Source organism: Azolla caroliniana, unplaced genomic scaffold (genome assembly GCF_043228905.1).
Source record: "Azolla caroliniana isolate FFs.n. ecotype wild unplaced genomic scaffold, voAzoCaro1.0.p SCAF_21, whole genome shotgun sequence".
In the NCBI taxonomy this organism is placed as follows: domain Eukaryota; kingdom Viridiplantae; phylum Streptophyta; class Polypodiopsida; order Salviniales; family Salviniaceae; genus Azolla; species Azolla caroliniana.
In genome coordinates, this window is record NW_028230456.1 from 3,300,695 (window position 1) to 3,323,147 (window position 22,453).

The 22,453-nt window shown below is 38.4% G+C and overlaps 3 protein-coding genes across 3 annotated transcripts; 1 reads left to right on the forward strand and 2 right to left on the reverse strand.

The window, feature by feature from the left end:
• On the forward strand, window positions 1–3,470 carry LOC147850367 (ribonucleoside-diphosphate reductase small chain-like). Its single transcript, XM_087336422.1, has 9 exons — window positions 1–196; window positions 766–926; window positions 1,591–1,639; window positions 1,730–1,856; window positions 1,990–2,055; window positions 2,201–2,317; window positions 2,413–2,575; window positions 2,891–2,961; window positions 3,158–3,470. Exons 1-9 carry the CDS (start codon window positions 43–45, stop codon window positions 3,270–3,272), a joined length of 1,023 nt encoding a protein of 340 aa, XP_087192548.1. The 5' UTR covers window positions 1–42; the 3' UTR covers window positions 3,273–3,470.
• Window positions 3,471–6,339: 2,869 nt separating this feature from the next.
• Window positions 6,340–12,087, reverse strand: LOC147850368 (uncharacterized protein ycf45-like). The gene is made up of 10 exons (XM_087336373.1): window positions 11,505–12,087; window positions 10,565–10,627; window positions 8,352–8,429; window positions 8,051–8,271; window positions 7,834–7,906; window positions 7,457–7,741; window positions 7,212–7,355; window positions 7,043–7,093; window positions 6,776–6,959; window positions 6,340–6,658 (listed from the first exon to the last, which is right to left on the reverse strand). Exons 1-10 carry the CDS (start codon window positions 11,835–11,837, stop codon window positions 6,546–6,548), a joined length of 1,545 nt encoding a protein of 514 aa, XP_087192499.1. The 5' UTR covers window positions 11,838–12,087; the 3' UTR covers window positions 6,340–6,545.
• Window positions 12,088–20,271: 8,184 nt separating this feature from the next.
• Window positions 20,272–21,961, reverse strand: LOC147850369 (aspartic proteinase CDR1-like). The gene has a single exon (XM_087336725.1). It carries the CDS (start codon window positions 21,895–21,897, stop codon window positions 20,332–20,334), a length of 1,566 nt encoding a protein of 521 aa, XP_087192851.1. The 5' UTR covers window positions 21,898–21,961; the 3' UTR covers window positions 20,272–20,331.
• Window positions 21,962–22,453: the final 492 nt, after the last annotated feature.

Sequence of the window (22,453 nt, forward strand, 5' to 3'; positions counted from 1 at the left end):
CTTCGTCTTGTTCCCTTCTCTCTCCTTCAAGCTCGTGTGAACATGCCTTGGCTCGCGGAGGAGTCGCAGCAAAAGAAGATGGCAGAGGAGCAAGAACCCCTTCTTAGAGAAAACGCTCAGAGGTTCTGCATGTTTCCTATCAAGTATCCATCCGTGTGGGAGATGTATAAGAAAGCTGAAGCCAGCTTCTGGACAGGTACTATATAGCCTTTTAAAAGACTTAGCTTTCACTCCATTTCTCGATGTTAAGCCTTCTGCATCTCTTTTTGCGAATCTTTATGCTTTTTATCCTTGAAGAGTTGTTAGGCTTTCTTATTGTGACGAATTTCTGTCCTCTGGACTTCTAGCCGTGAAGAATTTCTGTCCTCGGTCCTTTGTGAGGATTGAAGGTTTCAGAAGTTCGTAGGTGTTTGTTTAATGCTGAAGAATCTGTTTTTATTTCGTGGTTTCTATGCGTTTTCTTTCTCCATTATTTCGTTTTCTACTGTAGATTCTATTTTTTTCTTGTTTGCTGTATATTCTCCTTTGTTTTAACGGATTCAATCCGACAATTCTGCTTACAGTTAGGCCAGTCAAGCCGCTGATTTTGTTGTTTTTCTGGCTTAATTCTGAGGTTTGCGAAATTCTTGCATTTTCTGCTGTGAAGGTTGCCCCACTTCTTCTCTAAGGATTCTTCCGAGTTACTTTTGCATCTTTTCACTGTATATATTTGTTTTTCTGACCACCTCAATCGAGATATTTACCATTTGCTTTGTTCTTCTTCAGCGGAAGAGGTAGATTTGTCTAGCGACTTTCAACACTGGGAGGCTTTAAGTGATGATGAGAAGCATTTCATCAGCCACGTTCTGGCATTTTTTGCAGCTTCAGATGGCATTGTTCTGGAGAATCTAGGTGTTAGGTTCATGAAGGAGGTTCAGATCCCTGAGGTAAGCATGAGTTTCACTACGAATATCTACTATAACGTCACGGTTATTTGCAAATAGTATATATTAAGGATGGTAAGATCGTAGTTAACACCTCATACTATCTTTGATTCTACACATTTAATCTGACAGATCTTGTGATGTACACCTGATACCATCTTTTATTACTGCAAATATGTGTATTATGATAGCAATTTTGGTGATAGTATTTCTGATACTTTTTGTCTTATTGATATGCATTTGTAAAGATACGCAATGGAATGTCTCATGCTGACTGTGTTTTGTTTTATGTATCTGATGGTAAGATTTGCAGTTGAACACCACGTATCATTTCTGTTTTGCATGTGTTTTATGGTTGTAAGTTTCGTGCTGGAATTCCTCATACCGTTCTTATGCAGTGGTATTATGATCATGTAGAGTTTTTGTAAAGCATGTGATTGTTTTTTTCATACATAGATGGCACCATTGATATGCATATGATCGCAATTATCTGTTTTGGATATGATCAAATCTATGATATGGCTGGAATCGCTTATTTACTTGTAAATGTTGCCAAATGTTTTTCGCAGATGATTGCATTTGGTTGATGCTTTGTTAGACATGTCATTAGTTCTTTGTTATGCACATGATCGCATCTGAAAATCTGTTCTTCCTAAATCCATTTCAGGCCAGAGCTTTCTATGGATTTCAGATTGCAATTGAAAACATCCACTCAGGTAGAATTCTGATGGAATCAAGCTCTTTTTTCCTTGATGGTTCTTAATAATGCTTATTTTTAATAGTTTGGCAATGGTGTTCCTATGTAGAGATGTATAGCCTTTTACTGGAAACATATATTCGAGATCAAAAGGAGAAGATGAGGTTATTCAATGCTATTGAGACAGTACCTTGCGTGGCAAAAAAAGCTGATTGGGCTCTACGTTGGATTGGAAGGTTGGTGTACAATGCTAGTAATTATCTCTTGATGTTAGCAATAAATTGGTCACATCTATATGTAAAAATTGAAGAGTTGTATGGTATCATTTGCTGAAATTCTTGCTGTTTTTGCTTATGTTTTTGCCTTCAGTGAAAGCTCATTTGCTGAGAGGCTTGTGGCATTTGCTTGTGTTGAAGGAATCTTCTTCTCTGGAAGGTGTTGCAATAACTTTTTGAATTATGACTATTTTTGTTGCAAAACCCATGAATTTGTATCATTGTTTTTTAATGTTGTAGCTTACCATTTTGTGGCTCTTATACTGCTGCAAGTGTACTTCTCTAACATCTTAGTTTCGTGCCAGCTTTTGTGCCATTTTCTGGCTGAAGAAAAGAGGCCTGATGCCAGGGTTAACCTTCTCCAATGAATTGATATCACGAGATGAGGGCTTACATTGTGACTTTGCTTGTCTCCTATACTCGTATGTGGCCTCATTCCAATTTCTCCATCAGATTTAGTGTGCTTTTTATCAGATGAGTACGGACTGTGGTACATGATATGTGTTTTATGTTTTAGGCTCTTGGAAAATAAACTCTCTGAGTCCCAAGTAAAGGACATTGTGACTGATGCTGTGGAAATTGAAAGGGAATTTGTTTGTGAAGCTTTATCTTGCGACCTTGTAGGAATGAATTCTTCCTTGATGAGCCAGTACATTGATTTTGTTGCTGACAGACTAATGGTATGGCATTTGAACAAAATGGTTTTTTTCATTGTAAATTTGTGAAGGTTTAGCATCAACCTTGGTATGCCTTTTGTTCAAAATGGTTTTTTTATTCCAATTTTCTGAAGCTCTAGCATTGACATATCATTGAATGAGCAGTGAATGTAGATCCTGTTCAAAATCAGGAGTTAGCATGTTGTTTGATAATTTGTTGAGAAGTGATTCATTGATTTGTATTCAATTCAGCTATTGGATAAAATTGTATTTTAAAAGGAAGCGCTCTGACTTCCATGTATCAAACAAGCACTGAAAGCTTCATTGGTTTGCATTCAGGTTGCTCTGGGCTACGATAAGATTTACAATGCTCAAAATCCATTTGATTGGATGGAGCTCATTTCGCTTCAGTAAGTTCTCTGCAAATTTTCGTGCTTTTGTATATGATGGATTCAGATAAACCTACATAAAATTTCATGCTTATGTACATACATCTATCTATACATTTTATCATACACCTACACAAATTTAAATATTATACAGATTTTTTTTCATTTGATTCAATTCATGGACTTGACCAAATAACAAAGTTGTGTAACTTCGCAGAGGAAAGACAAATTTCTTTGAAAAGAGGGTGGGTGAATACCAGAAGGCTTCTGTGATGGCCAATTTGGGCAGCTCTGAGGGTAACCATGTGTTTCGACTCGATGAGGATTTCTAGATTTAATATTGTTCTTGTCAATCCTTTGATCTTGTGGCTTCAGCGGTGTACCATAACACAATGTATTATGTTTTGCAATGATTTCTTTGCAATCTGAGGCTGATGAATGTATCACTATGAAATTATTTCTTGTCTTCTTAGATTGACTTATAAACAAGTAATGTATAGAATCAATCCATTAAAGAATTTCCAAAGCTTTATTATATAGCATTGGCTAACTAAGAAAGCAGTCTAATGCAAAAGGGATGTGATGTTTGGTAGCAGTCTAATGCAAAAGGGATGTGATGTTTGGTACTGTTTTACTAAAAGTGAATGAAGAAAATGAGACAGTGATTTAACTAACTAATAAACAATTTTAAAAAGTTACAGCAATGATCTACCTGTTTTCTAGTACTGATGGTTGATAGTATATCTTTCAATTGATCAGTAGTTGTAAATAGATCAATGAATTGGTTACACATTCAGAGATCTAAAATTTCTTAGTGCTGTACTATAATCTCCTTTCATTCTTATATTCGTTCATTTGAATTGGCAGTATGTTGAGTTATTAGAAAGACAACCTTGATTTTTTATTCCACGAGACTCCTTTATAGTAACTTGCATATGGTTTAGCATGCATATGTTTATGGATTCTTTGTAAGTTTGCTTGTATGTTATACATGGCTACACTAAAAGTAAACATTTGAGCAACTGGTAACAAAAATCGTCAAATAATTCGCACGCATATGTTCATGGATTCTTTGTAAGTTTGCTTGCATGTTATACAAGTCTACACTAAAAGTAAACATTTGAGCAACTGGTAACAAAAATCGTCAAATAATTCGCACGCATATGTTCATGGATTCTTTGCAAGTTTGCTTGCATGTTATACATGTCTACACTAAAAGTAAATGGATTCTTTGTAAGTTTGCTTGCATGTTATACATGTCTACATTAAAAGTAAACATTTGAGCGACTGGTAACAATGCTTCAATTTTAGTAATCTCTAAAATCCTCAAATAATTCTCATTACATAAATTAAGAGAACTTTTCTGTTTAATGTCATGCTTTTCTGATCAAAATTCCTTCTGTTGACAATGTGGTCGATTGCTGTTGACTTGATATTTGGTTATCAAAGAATGTTGCAAACCTGATAATGTATATTTCTCGAAATGGCAATGCAGTTTCAAATGGATTAGTTTAACGTTGATGACTCTGTTCAGCAGAGCTTGCTAAGAATACTTTTTCAATAAAATGACTTTGAAGTACAAAAGTATTTTGTTGATTAATCTACGCCATTATGCCCAAAACATGATATTACTCATTTCAAATGTGAAATGAAAGAGTTGAAGCTTTGACCAATATATAATCTACGACAATAATCTGCAACATTTTGGAGATAAAAATTGCAGCTATAGTGGAGATATCCTAGCTATGAAAGAACACCGGCATTACTAATACTGGGGAGTTCCAAGTGGAAATATCATATGTTTATAAGTTGGTTTTGTTATCAACAAGTTTTGAGAAGAGCTGCTTTGATTCATGAAATCCATGTCATTTACTCATCTTCACTGCAGTAAATTCTTGAAACCCATGTGCATAAAGTAGAGGTTACGTCTGGAAACCGCTTGTATGTGCTTACTTTGGATAAAAAATAACTCTTAACCGTTAGACACCTGATCTAGGTACTGTGCCACACTAAATAAGCAGCTGGGTTCTGTACTTCAGGTTTTAGGGTTGGGTTCTATTGTGGTGGCCAAACTTAAATATTGAAATTTCTGATGACAAGATCAACCCTTCTTCACAAGTCAAATATGGTTTCTTTTTGGAGAATTTCAATCTTAGCTCTGTATTACACAATCAGTAGTTTAATATCTGTTTTACAGCTAGAGATTGGTGAAACCATCAGGAAGTACATAAGAGCATCACCATCAAGGACACGGTTAAGAGGGTAGCTTATATAAAGCAAAACTTAAAAACTACTAAATGTGTTTTACAGCTAGAGGTTGATGAAACCATCCGGAATTACTTTAGAGCACCACCATTGATGGATTATATTGCATTAGTGTTGTCACTTGCTTGAGTATTGAAGAGCATCACCATCAAGGACACGGTTAAGAGGGTAGCTTATATAAAGCAAAACTTAAAAACTACTAAATGTGTTTTACAGCTAGAGGTTGATGAAACCATCCGGGATTACTTTAGAGCACCACCATTGATGGATTATATTGCATTAGTGGTCACTTGCTTGAGTATTGAAGAACATATTTGTTAAGGTTTTGCAGAGAGGTTGTCTATAAGATTGAGAGAGTTGGTGGTGGGGGTGAGCTCTAAACCCTATTTGATAGTTGAAGGCATGTTTGTAATCTTTTAATTAATTCTATGTGACTAGTAATCATGATTCTTGGTGGTTTTTGAGATAACAAGGTTTCCAGGGAAGATGGTTGACTACTCTGGATTTGATATTGTCTAAAATGTTAGAAAACAAGTACTTGCCCAGGCTGAAGTGCCAACTTAACAAACATTGATGGAACAAAATGAAATTTGTTTAAAGATTACGAGGCTAAAATGCCACCTTGACAAACATTGATGGAACAAAGTGAACTTTGTTTGAAGATTATCATATTATGCAACTCAGTTATTCTAGTTGGCATCAGTAGGTCAGATGGCTGGGATCAATTCATCAGTAAGCTGGGGCATTGGGTTTTCCATTGCATTGCCATTGCCATTGCCATGGTTCTCTGCTTGTTCAAACCTTGGTGCCAGTTCAATACATTAATGAGTCAGTGCTCATGTGTTGAGGGTCAGTGCTCTACACACGCTGGTGAGGTCAAATTTTGTATTTGTAGGCGTGTTGTTACCCTTTTCCCTAAAGCCTTCACTAGGTTCACATATTTCCACTCTAGGCGCTAAAGTGGTGAATAGATGTGATGATATACTTACCAGGGTCAAACAACAGGATGAGATACTATCACCATCTTTACCCTATTTTCCATATTTGAGATCACCCTAGGTTGCTCTTAAGAATTTGCTAGACATATTTGCTTTCAAAAAAATATTAGCAAGGAATTCCATTACACTAGATCCCTCAAGAGATAAGCTTATCTTTGTTCCATAAATGTACAAATTTCAGCCATGAATTACTGTACAAAAAGGTAAAAATGGGAGTTACTACTAAACAATGAATATGGAGGGCAGCAATTGCTGCAATTTTAATGAATATACATAGCAAACACCGCCATCACCCGCTGTACAAAGATGGCGCAAATGTTCTGACAATGAACTGGAAGAAATCTATCGAGGTCTGATGCCACGAGGACCACGTTTTGATCCTCTCTTGCCAAGTCCATACTCCTCATCATAATCATCCCCTCTTTCAGCAATTGCATCTTTGTCTTGAATATAGCCTGCAGCATTGTACCACAATGTTAATTTTTGTTACCTTCAGTGACATACAAATCATTCATTCATAATACTGATAAGCAAAAACACAACTTTAAATATATTATAATTATACATTGTACCTAATTTCGATGCCCAAGCATATGTGTCTTGTGAATATTCAGCTGGCGCCTTCAAACCATTCATCATGGATAGGAACGATACTCCAAAACCAGCATCATAATCTGCATCTAACTTATTATTTAATTGAGAGTCATATAATTTCCTCTCAACTACCACTTTGAAGTTCTCATCACGCATCCGAACCTGTGAACAAAAACCATATACGAAGTAAACCATATGATATGCACCAACATGTATAGACAGCAAGATATGAGCTATTGACCTACCTCAACAATGGGTTTCCTGCCATGGAGGAGAGAGTCAACACTTCGGTCTGTCTACATTACATATATCAAAAGAAATGCATTACACATCGGCCATCTCCAATGACTAAAATGCATTACACTGCTTACAAGTTGATGTAAAAATGAATGGGAAATTTATAGGCTTTCTAACCTGATGGGCAACCCAATGGCTTCTTTCTCGCATTTCAATGAGAAGAGGAAAAGTGGAGGGCGCCTTGCGTTCTAGCACACTCTTTTGGGTGCCTCTTGCTCGAGCCTGTTCATCCCCCAAGGTTACTGTTTGCACGCCACCAACCTGATTGTTATAATGCAAGTCAATTCACGAACTTCAGATCCATAGCTCCATGTCATGGAATGAAACATGACGCATTAGCTTGCAATGAGAATAAAACTTGCCAAATCACACAATGTTGGATTCTTGATGATGTTTTCAAGCATCTGGCCATGAGCGGTACCAACTAGCATAACACCCCTTTCAGCAATCGTTCGGCATGCTAGAGCCTCCGCCTCTGTTCCAATTTCATCAACAATGACAACTTCAGGCATATGGTTCTCTACAGCTTCAACCATAACCTCATGCTGCATTGAAGGATCTGGAACTTGCATCCTTCGCGCTCCTCCAATTGCTGGGTGTGGAACATCTCCATCACCACCAATCTCATTGCTAGTATCCACAATTACCTGCATTTCATGCATAAATCTCAATTCACAATTCCTTCAGATTTATGGCATTATTTAATTATGTTTTTGAATTTGATACTCTAGTCTCATACCACTCTCTTATGAAGCTCATCAGCCAAGACCCGAGCTATTTCACGTATGACGGTTGTTTTTCCCACACCTGGCCTGTAGAATTGAAATTGGTTATAGCTCCCTTTAGAAAAGCATAATGCAAGAGAAAAAAGTGTAATGCTTATTGCTCACAAAAGAAAGGCATCACACCACACACAAAGTAAATGTTTGGCATAGGGACCATAGACGAATGTATACCTTCCTAAGAACAAAATGCTTTGGCCAAGATGGAGAAGATCTCGTGCCATATTGACATGCCCAGTTACAGCCCGACCTACTCTACATGTCAAACCAACTATAGTTCCCTTCCTACTGCGAATACCTGAAATTCGGTGAAGTGTACCTTCAATACCAGCCCGATTATCTCCACCAAATTCTCCAAGTGCTGCCTGAGCGACATCAAGGTCTTTCCTAGTAACCTGAGAAAACCATTCTACCAGAACTTAAGATATAAACGCGACACATGAGATCTCTCTTACACAGAAATTTAAAAACAGACCTCTTCTGAGCGTAGAAACTCTCCTCCACCATCGCCAAGAAATCGTGCTTCTGGATACCTGCCCAAATCTAGAACCACCTGAAATAATTGAGAAATCAATCACATACAGGAAGACTAAAATTCCAAACTGAAATTCAAGATCCAGTTCAAGATGAGTAATAAGTTATATAACTATTTCAATTATCAGAATTTCATATGAGATCTAGCGGCAAAGAAGGGTGCTCACTGATTCCATCCTCTGCATTTATGTATTAGAACATATAATGTATCAAAGAATTGTTAATACATTAGAGTATTATCATGAATTGATCCTGAGTACATACACATGTCAATCAATAGAGATTGTTTGTAATTTAAGACTACATGGTTGCTTGTATTCAGTTCAAGTACACATGATTGATCAGAGTTCTTTCATATTTCAAGAAACTCTTCCCATAAGCTGTACGGATATGTTGCCCCATCAATTTCATACCAAACTCTTTAACAGCAAGATTGAGAGACATCATACACTCTTGACCCGCCAAATGGATAGGCTCTTTTGATTTGTATAAGTTTGATGACTGTGGGGGTATAGCTAGATACAAATGAAGGTACAAGGCAAGGCCTATGCATGGTGGGCATGGCTATTTCCTAAGTCCACAATATCGAAAATTTAAACACCCCCTTCACAATAATCTGGTAGATATTTTATAACTATGACAAAAATTATGTCACCACTCTAGCTATTTCTCAGAACACAGCCCATAGCAGCTTGAGATCTGACTAGTGAAAATAACTGGAAAGAAAGAAAACTCTTCATGAAAGCTGAATTTGAGATTGGATCACCAGGAAATCCTAGATTTCTTTGTAGAAACGTTAATTGCCTTTCTTCTCTAATTGCTCCCTAAAAATGATCCACACCCAGTTTTTGAGAATTCAATCTGTTTAACATGATTGTATATTATTGTTAAAAACTTTCGAAATTACAAGAGGTCAATTTGTTTAACATATAAATATATTTTAACAAACGTTTGAAATTACAAGAGGTTTTGAAATTGGCAATTCTATGGAGTCATTAACATATACATCCGTTGGACTTCTCACAGTTGTTTCCATACAAATTTTAATGTTCACATGTGTATAATCTCTTGTGAATGGTATTATGCATGCTAGTCTTAACATATTTATCCATTGGATCTCTCAAGGTTGTTTCCATTACGCATATTTTAATGTTTACATATGTATAATCTCTTCTCAATGGTATCACACATACTAGACCTTAAAGTTACTCTGCAAAATTGTTCACATTTTTATTTCATATTGGTCAAAAGAATGTGTAATAGACACTCATTTATGTTCTCATTTATTTTTTCTTCCTATTTCATATGTTCAAAGCAATACTAACCATGCTAAATTTCCACAATGTAATTACAAGTTACATGCCATGAGAAGTCGAAGTTGAAGACCAACATTCAGATACACAATGACAATTGAGTAGCATTCTAACAATTTTTAACTGAAGGCTTAATATGTTTCTAAATAGTTTTAAAGGTTTTATTTAATAACAAACACTGTGAACTTCTTGCATTACTTTTGAATGTCTAAATGATGTTATATTGTTTGACATTTTGCTTATAATATAGAAACTAAGCGAAGTTTCTTAAAAACATTATTATACATTTGGTTACATGATCCTGTTACTCTCAAAATAGCCATAGTTGGTATTGTTCTTCTTGAAAAAGTAAGATTGATACGAGATCTTAAATGCCACTTCTGAAATGAGATACAAATATCTCAAAAAAATTGAAGTGCAATTTTCAATACTAGTGATCTGATCACAAAATGGTGAACTTATGTTTAAATGTAAACCATTGTAACTGCAACTATTTTAGATTGTAACTTTCCTTCAGAAAATGACATGAAGTAGTTGACATTGCATATGTAATGTGCGTATTTCGTAAGTATTTAATAGATACAAAAAATGTATTTAAAGTACTTTTAGTTCGAGACGTACTTAACCTGAAACAATATATTAAATACACATGATACCAGCCAGTATTATGCCTAATGTACTTTAAATATTCATAGATAAAATTTTAAGACGAAATTTCCCCATATTATACATGCTTTTAAGCTATCAATGTGATGTCTTCTGCTTTCTTGTAGTGGTCATTTGTCTCTTAAAAATGTTCTATTCATTTTGCCAATTACAAATAGCATGTGAGCATTCATACCTCAAGTAGCTCTGACCGTCGGGGATGTTCCAATAATTTTTCTCTAATATCTTCTGGCAAAACCTAAAAACGAAATCAAAATTGTGAGAACCAATCACGTTTCAAGATTGATAATATTTACATTTCAATATGGATAAAGAACCCGTGATGGCTCAGGATGCATAAATTTAGGATTCATTATCTATGGTTAGCTGTAGAACTTAGCATAATGAAGCACAAATTCCACATGAACATACATATCCATCCAGTGCACCGCTTTGACAGATAGGCAAAACAGTGAGAAGCAAAGTTCATGTTCGCCTCAATGTGATACTTTACAATGCAACTGTGGTGTATTAGAAATGTTACTTTGTTCAAATCTCACATGTACGTATCCATCAGAAGTACATCATGGAACATCTGCATGATATCAGATATCGTATTTTCTGTCATGTAATGGTTATGTATTATGGAAGCAACTCGAAGTCCCAAATGAGCTACCAGATTGTACATGAACTACATGTCCATCTGAAGTATAAGCAGAAGATAGACAACATCTGAGAAGCAATTTCAGTCTGTGAGGTATGCATTCATTCAGACTACATATGTAATACTTTCCACAATGTAATCATCATGAACTAATCATAAAATTTTCACATAAACTGTATATCCAGATGGATATGTTGAGCACATGAGATCAACTTTCACGTTCTCTATAAATCACTATGTATTAAGGACGTGACTTTGTTAATTATTTACATAATCTACAACACTTCGCATGAACAACATATCCATCCACAGTACAACGCAGCACGTAGAGAAGTCTTTTATACATGAGGAAACATGTATAAAAGGTGCAATTACCATTTTCTCTGTGTAATTGTTAACATCACGAATTACCAATGACGCTTTCTTCCAATTCACATGAACTACAACATTTTCTGCAGATTAGCCAACACACCTGCAAGAGAGCATCTAGATCATCGCATACAACTATAGGTCCTTCGGGATTCGTCTCAGATTTCTCTGTACCTTCCTTTCTACTTTCTTGATCTCCAGAGACTGAATCTGCATACCTCGCACTGGACCTCGGGATAAAAGAGCTAAGCTTTGAAGACAAAGATTCTGTATTCATTCTTCCAGAGGTTTCTCCTGTTCTTCTTCTTCTACATGATGTTGTTCTTCTTGCCTGTGCGATCGAATAGATTTGAAGTCTTGTAGATGGACGGATCGAAGCTCGCTCAGAAACAAGATTTGCAAAGCTTCGCAACTCAAGGGGCAGGTTAGCTCCCATTTTCGCGAGAAAAAGAGGAGAAACAGTATGCACGGAATATCAGGATTTTCTGAATCAGTCACTGGTGAGGAATAGGGCTTCCCACAGTCTCAGTCAAAAACTAGAGTTTTGCACACTGAAGATTAGGGTTTTGCACAGCCTCGTCGCCGAACGAAAACCAGGAGTTTTCAGGGCCTCTACTGAAGATTAGGATATTTGCACATTCCGCAGTTGAAGATTTAGGGTTATGCAAAAGCTGTGGGTGAGAAAGTAGGGTTTGCCAGCGTTTTCTGTGGAGGAGGGGGGGAGGGGGTGGGTGTGCGCTGAAGGCGATTAGGGTTTGGGGACACACACAGAGGCGGTTCTTTGACTTTGTAAACAAACCTCAGCCACAGGCTTAGTTAGAGAGGCACCAGCTAAATAAAACACCGCACACGAAACACATTTTGTGTGTGTGTGTTCTCATGTGTTCTCATGGAATAGAGGAGGGGACTCTCCTTCTTCCTTCTTCCTTCTACTTCTTCCTTCGTTCTGGAACCCCAACCCCGACCCCGGACCGGACCAGACTAGAGCAGAGCAGACCCTCTAAGATTACTTCACCGGTGACATGTGTGGTATATCCCTATTCTGTCCCAGCTGGGACAGAGTCCCAGAACCTGACTGGGGCTCACCTGCAACCCCAGGCCCAGGGCTAGTCCCAGTCCCGAATCGTGGCTCGTGCGGAAAAGTACTTATAGGGCCGCCGCCACCATGGTTTGTCCCAACATGTACCTCCCCAAGGGACTACCCAACAGCTAGTCACCCCCCCCCCCCCCCCCCCCCCCCAAACTGCCATATATGTATTTGGCCTTACATAAGGAGGAGCCACTCCTCAATTCTCTTCATTCTCGAATACACAAGTTTTTTGCTCCAAGCTGTGTGCTAGTGCTCGGCGCTCTCTCTCTCTCTCTCTCTCTCTCTCTCTCTCTCGATCAGTTTGTTTGGACTTGTCCTTACGTAGGTTCTGGTTTTAGGGTTGTTGTACTAAAATTGAGTTGTGAACCTAATATACGAGCATTTTTGTCTCCGTGTTTGTTCCCATTTGTGTATTCTGGTGTAATCTTGATTTTGGGGACGTTACAACATGTATGTTGCTAGTAGACATACTAGAGGTTAATCGAAGTCTAGCAAAGAGAGAGAGAGAGAGAGAGAGAGAGAGAGACCTCGTGTGGAATTTTGGATGTTAGAGCATGTGGGGATCATTTCCTCAAATGCATATTCAAGTTTTTTAATAGCATTACAGAACATTCCTCTCCCTACATAGGCATATGATAGGTAGAGGAGACTAAGAAGTGTTGTAACTAAGTGGATTTTACATACAATTAATATAATTGTGTGCTTTTACCCCAAAAAAAAAAAGACAAAGAGAAGTTTCTTTTATTCTTGTTACCATCAATGATTCACTACTTCACTCTCATATCTATGTCTGGAAAAAAAATTACTTGGTCAAAACTTCAACTCCTTGTTACTTTTTCTTCTACCCCTTATCGTTTATCAACCCGACAAAAGGTTGGATTGTAAACATAGATAACCTCACAAATATTATTGGGGGGACATGAAAGGTATAGTCATCGATTGACAGTGGGTTAATATTATTGTACTACCCCTTGTTGGTCCCAAAGGATGAAGGAGGCCATAGGTTAGCCGATACATGGTTATCCTTCCTTTCATCCGATGTTTTTGTCACTTGTCCACGGTCAAGCCCTAACTTGATCTGATCTGACATAGGAATCTTCTTTGCCCATCACTTCCAAGTTCCATTTCTATGCATGTGCATGCTCATTGGAAAATCATAGTGATTGTGTCGTTGCCTTTATAGCTTCACATTCTCTTTGCTCATGCTCTCCTGAGTTGAAACCATGTTTTGTCCTAAACACTCTACATATTGGGCTTCTAACTAAGTGAACCAAGTTTCTTCAATGTTACGCTCATGCAACAACGTATGTTTTACTTCCAAGCACATAACAACGAGGTTGGGTATCAAAATTTTCTTTCTCACGATACAATCTTCATGAAAATGAATCCAATTGCTTTCACAATAATAACATCCACTAGTAAGACATCTTGCCTTCCAACTAGCCAAAACTAATTGTTTTTGCATTCATAATATCACTCACATTACGAGGAGAATACCACATCATTGGACTAGTTGAACTTGATGCATAGCCCCATGCTTTTCTTGTTAGCAATAACATAGTATGCTTTCACAATAGTTCATGTGTGTGATTATCACCAGTATATTCATGTCTAACCAAGACTTCACATTTATCAACATTCAATGCATTATGAGGAGTTTGTTGTGTTATATCATCCCATACTTCCTTGATAATAATCTACACTCAAGTTTTTATTCCACTAGTATGCTACTTCACCACTTTAGCTATCATTAATGGTGTGGTCTAATGCTCTAGCAATAGATTTTTTTGCATCGTCTAACATCTGTTTTTGTGAATGTTGTATGTGATGTCATATATCATATGCATTTTTGCTATTGTGTATGGATGTTAGAGCATCACTCACCTTTTCTAAATTTTCTTTGTTTTTCTCCTTCACCACTAACACAATGGACAACAAAGACATCAGTAAGAAGTTACAAAAAATATTTTCTTTATGGAACTAAGTCAATACAAGGGACACTAATATTTTCTTTATGGAACTAAGTCCATACAAGGGACACTGAAAGTGACTTTAGTAAGGGAAATTGACGAGTGTTTAGACCATAAGGAAGCAATGGTTTTAAACAAGAGTTTAATTAGAAAATGAACCCACTAATTATATAAAGCTTCGTAGTAGTCTTTGGGACTCTTTGCCTATTGGTTTTTTACCTATCTATGAACCTGTGTGGAGGTTTGTGATTTGTGGCTCTAACTCCTCATCAAACAACAATAGGAATTGTTAACCAATGGCGACATTTCTTCATTTTGATGGATAACTATTCTTAACAAATTTGTAGGGGAGTGGCTTGCTCATTTTGGAAATCATGGGCAAGCCCATATCTTTGCATTTTTTTCTTTAGAGAGAGCCAATGGTTTGAATCCTTCAAAGGCTTTAACTGTGACCTTGCCAACCAATTTCCCCACCTTGGTCCTTGAACCTTAAGTCAAAATTTACTTGGAACTTTTTTTATCTAAACCAATCATAAATTTGTTCATAGTCCATTTCTAATTATAGAAACATAATCCTTAGAGAATTTATTATAGCAATCCACGAGAAATTTCGTTGTTATACGTGTATGTATGTAAAAAGGTTTCGAAATACTTCTTGTACAAGTTTATTCAAATTAATGACATTCTTAGTGATAATCTTCGGTAGATTCACATTATATATATATATCAATCCTCCCTAGAAATTGCTTGAAATGTTTTAAGCATTTGCTTTGCTTCACACAAAAAAATCTAAGAAGTCTCAAGGATTGGTAACCCAAATTGAGGGATTTGTGAATTGAAGTTAAATGCAATTGCATTTTACATATATAAATTCAAAATTGATAAACATGTTGTTCAATTGTTTTAGAGCGATTATGGCATTTATCATGGAAAAACATGTGCATATGCACACCATTGGATTAAGGTACACCTATGTAGTACAATAGGAAGGTTGTAGAGGGCATAGATAACTACAACACTAATGGTGTTGACATATTTCTTGAGCTTCTTGGGCAAAAGCATGGATGCATATTGCCATCTCAAAAACTCCCATTAGAAAAAAACATCCATGAGATGAATATATGTTGAACATGCACATGAGACCTAACACATTAATGGAACAAGACCAAGGCCACAATAATGAATGAACTTGAGTTCTCTCTCAAATTTATTCATTGATTGTGTAACAGGAAGGCTCGTAGGTTAACTAAGGGAACTTTGAAAGTTGCAAACATGTCCAGAAAGTTAGTTGAACCCAATGTCACAAGCATCATTTTTGCACGAGACTATCGCAACACATGTGCACAATTATTTGCATAGAGAAGGTGGAATCATTGTCACAAGCATCTTATAGATGATCCGGTCTTCATGTGACTCACATCACTTCACAAAAAGGAACACATTTGAGAATTTGTATCCTTATCACTAACCTCTAGTTGGCCACAATTTTGTTTGATGTGGCTCCATCCTTCCACAAACGGAATACTATATCTTTTTGTTTTCTTCTTGTGTAGCTTTTACCATTTTTTATCAAATTAAAACAATATCTAAGCCATGTGTCGATTGTTTTACTTGTCAACATGGTATCAATTTCTTCTAATGCATTATGTAGTCTTTTTCACAACAAACAAACTTCTTTGCAAGTTCACACAAAGAGGTGAAATGCCATGGTTAATACAGTAAATACTTCATGTTTGATGGTATTATAAGGGCCTAACATATACACATAGTAGAAACAATGGTTGCCTTAGCTACTATAACCACCCATAAGGGTAGGACAAATTGAACACTTGTAATTACTTTCATGTTGAGACCTTTTTTTCTAACTCCGCCCGTAAATTGCTTGGTATTGTAACGGCTGTCCCATCACTTTGCAAAATAAATTTAAGAAACTAGAGATTATTATTTCAACTAGGAGAGTGTTCCATATATAAATTGATATACGTGTCACTCCTTGATATTGTCAAATTACACATAAACACACATTTGTTAATCCTCTTCAATCAATATTTGATTATGATTTCAAGACTTAATCATTAACATACCGACCACAATGTTTTAAAAGCATTTTCCTGCATCTATATTGATAAAATTCCAAAGGTGTGTGGTTTGGCATTCACACCACATCATCAAATTGATATATGTTTCTCATCGAGGGTGAAGAAAGAGAGATTCGTGTCGTGCTCTACACTATTCCAATATGCTTTTGAGAGTGCAAACTCAAGTGCACACATGTACACCATTGGATTTAGTTATGCATATGTCTTTCATGAACAAGGCTCTTGATGATAAAGAAAAATAGAACCATGATGTTGTTTCCCCTTTTGTTGAGATTCCACAACATAAAATTTAACATGTACATGGATATCATCATTCCAAAACATCTCATTGGTTTTGGGGGTTTGAGAGGGGATGGGGTTGGGCTAGCTCTACAAAACCCGGAGTAGAGTGCGTTTTTATCAATTGAGGTTATGAAAATCGACATTGTGTAATGCAAACCATGATTTGAAATGGTAAAACTTTATGGGTTTCCTTTATTTAGAGGTGCCACTAATATCGACCATCAAAGGTAGTACGTATATGTTATTTAAAGTTTATGTATATATGGATGTAAAATTCATGGAAATAATAACCTAGCTATAGAAATAACTTAATAAAGCCTTAAATTTGTCATTTACCCTTGCAATACCGCTAGATAAAGGGTTTGGCCTCTCAAGCACCAACTCATTTGTCAAAGAGGAGGCATGGGCATGGACCTAAAATGTATTTTAATTACTGGTCAAGAAAAAGGTTTTCAGCGAGACCTAGGGTGAAAGTGGGATGACTCTGAGATGTCTCAAACGCCACTTGCAAAGCATATATTAAACGGGAAGAAAAGTAAAATTGGACTTTAATAAGGCGTGTCACCCATTCCATGAATATTGACTCATGGCATTGAAAGTGTTAAGTTTTTGTCTAGTTATGTGTGAAAGTAACTGGCCAATTTTTGTAGTTTCTCCACTTTTACAAGTTGACAACCCCAAGTTAGTCATGACTTGCTAGGTACTCAAGAATTATAGTTCAATAAGTGATAACGTTGAATTATTTGATGGTGTTCTGTTATTTAAGAGAAAAATCCAAAGTAGAAAGATATCTCCAATCTTGATGAAGCAAAAACAATCCGATGTTTTTCTCGAGTTATTTAGCTTATAAAATAGACATGTCCACTTGCTACAACACTTCACGAATAAGATGTAATGCAACACACTGTGCGAGGCACATCTTGTATTCGATTCTCTCCCGTCAATATGTTAAGGAGCGATTACGTAAGTGCATTACTGAAAGCAACACATTGAAGTTTGAACACATATGAGTGTGCATTATTTTCTAGTCCAATTTTGCCTCTTTCTCAACATTACAAATTTCTATATCTAATTCTTGTGATCCAATTTTGTTTTTTATCTTAATGTTTTCTTGTTTTCTTACCAATGAGAATGAGATGTCATGCAGAAACATACACAAAGGCTAGTTTCCACACTTGTTTTTTTGGAGGGATTCCCAACTCACATCTTTCATGAGTGGAATGTCAAGAATTGTAGGTGCACCACTAGGGATTGCTTTTAACAACTTGCATTAGGCTCTCTTGGGGTTCTTATGACATTCCAAGCATCGTAGGTGTCCACGAAGGATAGCTTTGTTGGGTTCTTATGAGTCTTGAATATCTTCATATTATCTTCCACACATAGTTTGTTAAGAAATTGATTCTTGTAGTGACCTCTCTTTGTTGGATGCAAAGCCTAAGTCATTAATCAAATACCATGCCATCATTCTCACAATTGATTTCCTCTAGCTCTAGCAAATGTATTAATAATCTCTATGTAGAATTCATACAAATGTAACATTGCAATTTGTAATGTTTGAATGTGACACAAATCCACGAAGCTCATTTAAGATTAACAAACAAGTATCCGTAAGGATTGTTTGACTAGATTCACACATTTAGATGTTATGGAGAATAAAAATATATTCATTGAATCCCAAAATACATAAATATGTGCTATTGTAGACCCCAAATAGTAATTAATGCCATAGAATGAAAACAAAAGCATTGGACAAATCTTCTTAATTCATGTTAAAATGATGTAGAGAAATGTTGGTGCATACTTCATAAAGTGGGCTAAAGTTGTGGTGAACAACAAGCACTACAACCTAAGATATGTTGGGAACAACCTACACAACCTTGTGAGACCATATCTTGATGAAAATCATATATCTATCGTAGTATTTGTTGCTTCTTGATAGTTGCCTTGTGTGTGATTCTTGAGATGAAAATCACATTTCAATTTGCTTTTGTAGCACTATTATGTAAAACATTTGATCAATCCCGGAGTGCATGATGGGTTTGATCCACCATATGCCTTATTTTTATCATGGATGAATCACTCATGTAAGTTTCCATGAGTGTACCTACAAGGTTCTAACAACTCATCATGTTATAACTTGAACATATGGGACCATTAGATGGTTGCATACTTTCTTGGAGGGTAGTGTGTGATCATGAAGCATACATGCACTCTTTTTCTCAAGACAACTTGGTGATCATGATTCATGATATCAATATACTTACATTGCAATATTTTTCGATTGGAATCAAAAGAACGACGTTTAAAAATATTAGCTTTCCATTTTAGAGGTAACAAACTTGGTTTCCTACATATTGAGGTTTCCATTGTCCTTAAAACACTTTTTAATGTTGGAAACTTGGATCCTAGAACATTTCTAATCTACACCTAAGGATTGGGGTTGTAGGGATTCCTAACACATTGAAAGATATCTTTGATATATAAATTTGATCTTGATTTACACCTTGTGCAATTGTTTGATTACATTTCTTCATGGTTGTCCTTGCAATAATTTCTTATCATGATGGAGAACCACTATCATGGGGAGTCGGTTCTTTGATATAAGCCCTTATCATAGTAACAATGTTTGTCGAGGACTCGAACAAAAATTAAGAGACATTTGTACATTTCGTTCTTACCACTTTTCGTACATAATGATGTGGAACCACTATGTACGGTTATCGATTGCCTCATAAATTCTTATTGGTTGATGAGAATTTGTTTAGGACTGAGGCCACCTCAAACTAATTGGCAAATAAAATCATAATCATGCCGTTACAAGGTTACAAAAAAGTTGGGTTCTCGAGTGTTCAAGAGAACAATAACAATATAGCCCTAAAAACTTCATACATTCAAAACGCGGTGATCCACCTATCGAATTTCAAGTGCATAGTTTTTGAGCTTGGTGGAATTATAGAACTTGATCACCCTAGGCATAAATGGTTTCCTTGAGAAGATTTGAAAAGCTTATCTTATTCATTCTACATTTGCCTCACATACTCAAGGGCCCACATCTAAAACCTCCATACTATATATGGAGGGCCTAGGCCCATCCCATGCATGGATGGGTGGTGCCTTCAACCAAATCAGGACATAATGAGTCTCAAAGCCTTACCTGCATCCATACATACATACCACCACCCCATACATTATGAATGCCATATGTCACAATTTGGAACCTACAAAAATACTGCCCCCACCCCTCCCAAAACAAAGCATCGCATCCACACAACACTTGTGAACACAAAAAATGGAAAAGTGTTGTTGCAACATAATTAAAGAAAAAAAACATTCATTCCTTTTGGAAACTAAAATTACAAACAATTCAATTCTCCTCGCCATGAAGAGAAGATTGTATTTCTTTTCTTTTCTTTTTGGGTGGGGGGGAGGGGGGGGGGGGGGATGTTTGTGATTGAGAGAATTGAGAAAGAAAAATTAGAAGAACATTTTTTAGTGTGTGGGACAAGAAGAAGTTTTCGCGATCCCAAGGGTGGAAGACTCGAGGTCGTACTCGATCCAATGGTTCTGTTGTTGGTAGTTCCCGATAACATTAAATGGGATGGTGGAGCCGGAGCTAATGAACGCAAAGCACAAGATGATGTCTTCGCCTTGGACGGCCGCGGGGTAAACCAAAGCTTCGGGCCCCAAGATGAGGTCGGATGTTTTGCCGGCCGATCCCGATCCCGTGAAGTGGAACGTGACTAGGGGCAGACTCGGGAGGTCGGTGGAGTTGGTCGGGACGCGGTAGCAAAGGTCTGAGGCGGCCGCCTCAAACGCGAAGGGGCGGAGGCGGCTGCGGGTTTGGCGGCGCAAGTGGCGGACGAGCGCGTTGTACAGGGGGGCGACCAGGTGTGAAATGGCGGTGCCCGAGTCGAAGATGGTGCCACCGGGGTTTCCGACAATTCTGGGGGAACCGGAACCGGTACCGTTGGCCGATGCTCCGGAGGAGGTGGCGGATACTTTGATCTTGGCCGGGCCGACCGTGATCGCCTCGAGGTTTACATAGTAGTAGAGGTTGCCGAGGGGGGCATAGGGTGGGGCGAGGGGGGTGCGGGACACGCGGAGGCCGCCCGGGAGGCGGTACCCGCCGAATTCGATCGTGCCTTTGGATTCCAGGCTCCGGAAGCGGTCGGGAAGGCAGTAGGCGAAGCGGGCGGGGCCGAGCTTACCGAGGCCGGGGCCGAGGAGCTGCGAGACGAACGAGAATGGGCCTGCGTTCAGCCCCATGACCCCGGAGATGGGGATGGGCACCGTGTCCATGCTCACCACCGCACATCCGAAGACCAGGCGCCGGGTCAAGATTCCGTTTCCGCCGCCGTTAGATGGCGGCGGCGGTGGCGGCGATTTCCCAAAATGGGAACCTCCGGCGGCCGAGGGTTTCCCGAAATGGAAATCGTCGAGCGAGACATAGCCTGCGTCCACGGAGCCGTCGCCGTACTGCAGCTGGAAGACGCAGGATCTGGTGGAGTTGCTGCAGCCGCTGGCGAAGCCCAGGCTCTGTGTGCAGAGCGGGGAGGCGCAGGAGACGCGCTGGTAGGAGGCCGAAGAATTGAAGGCGAAGGTAGGGCCGCCGCCTGAGTCGGCGCAGACCTTGCAAGGCACGCATTGGCTCCATGTGAGCTCTGATCCTGTGTCCAGCGTGAACACCAGCTCCTGCGCTGGCCTCCCCACCGCAATGGTGAGGTAGAAATCCCCCACATTCTCCTTCAGGTATGAGAACCTCCCAATTGCTGCTGTACCTGTTCCCCCTTCTTTGGCCTTGCTCTGCTTCTCCGCCCTGCTCCTCATCGCTCTCCCCACGGCCACGAATTCTCTCATGGGCATCCCCGCGGGCAGGTCCGAAGGGTCTGCCTCATGGCTCCTCAAGAGGGAGGCTTGGGAGTCTCTGTGTGTGAGGGAGAACCTGAGGGAGGAAGAAGATGAAGGGAGGGAGGAAGAGATGGAGATGGAGATGAAGAGGAAGAGGAAGAGGAAGAAGGAGAAGAAGGAGGATGAAGAGGAGTAGGTTGTAGCCATGGTGGTTCTAAACACTAACACTTGCTGCTGCCTCTTCTCTGTGTCTGTCTGTCTGTCTGTCTGGAGATATGATGATATGAAGAGGGAGGGTCATTTTTCTAACACACTATGTGTATACATATATATATATCTTAAAATTTCCTTCCTTTTATTTGGGCTTTTTGAGGAGAGCACCCAAAAACTCACTCACTCTCACATGATAGAACTACTCTCACTCACTCACAAGGCACACAGAGAGTCCACAGACCTCTAGAGAGAGACAGACACAGATAGATAGAGAGAGAGAGAGAGAGAGAGAGAGAGAGAGGCTGTGTCAGAAGAGAATAGAAAGTTTCGATGTGGAACGGCTAAATCAACTTTGGCTCCCCTCAAGAGCCTTTTGAACCATGGTTTGCCTTCATGTGTAACCATGGTTAACTCCTCATCCATGGGAGTCGGGACCATCTGTATATATATGTACATATGTCTATGCTGTATGTGGTAAGGTATGTGGTGTGTGTATGTGGTATGTGGTGTGCTCACTGGTGTATGTGGTATGTGCATGTGTATGTGTATG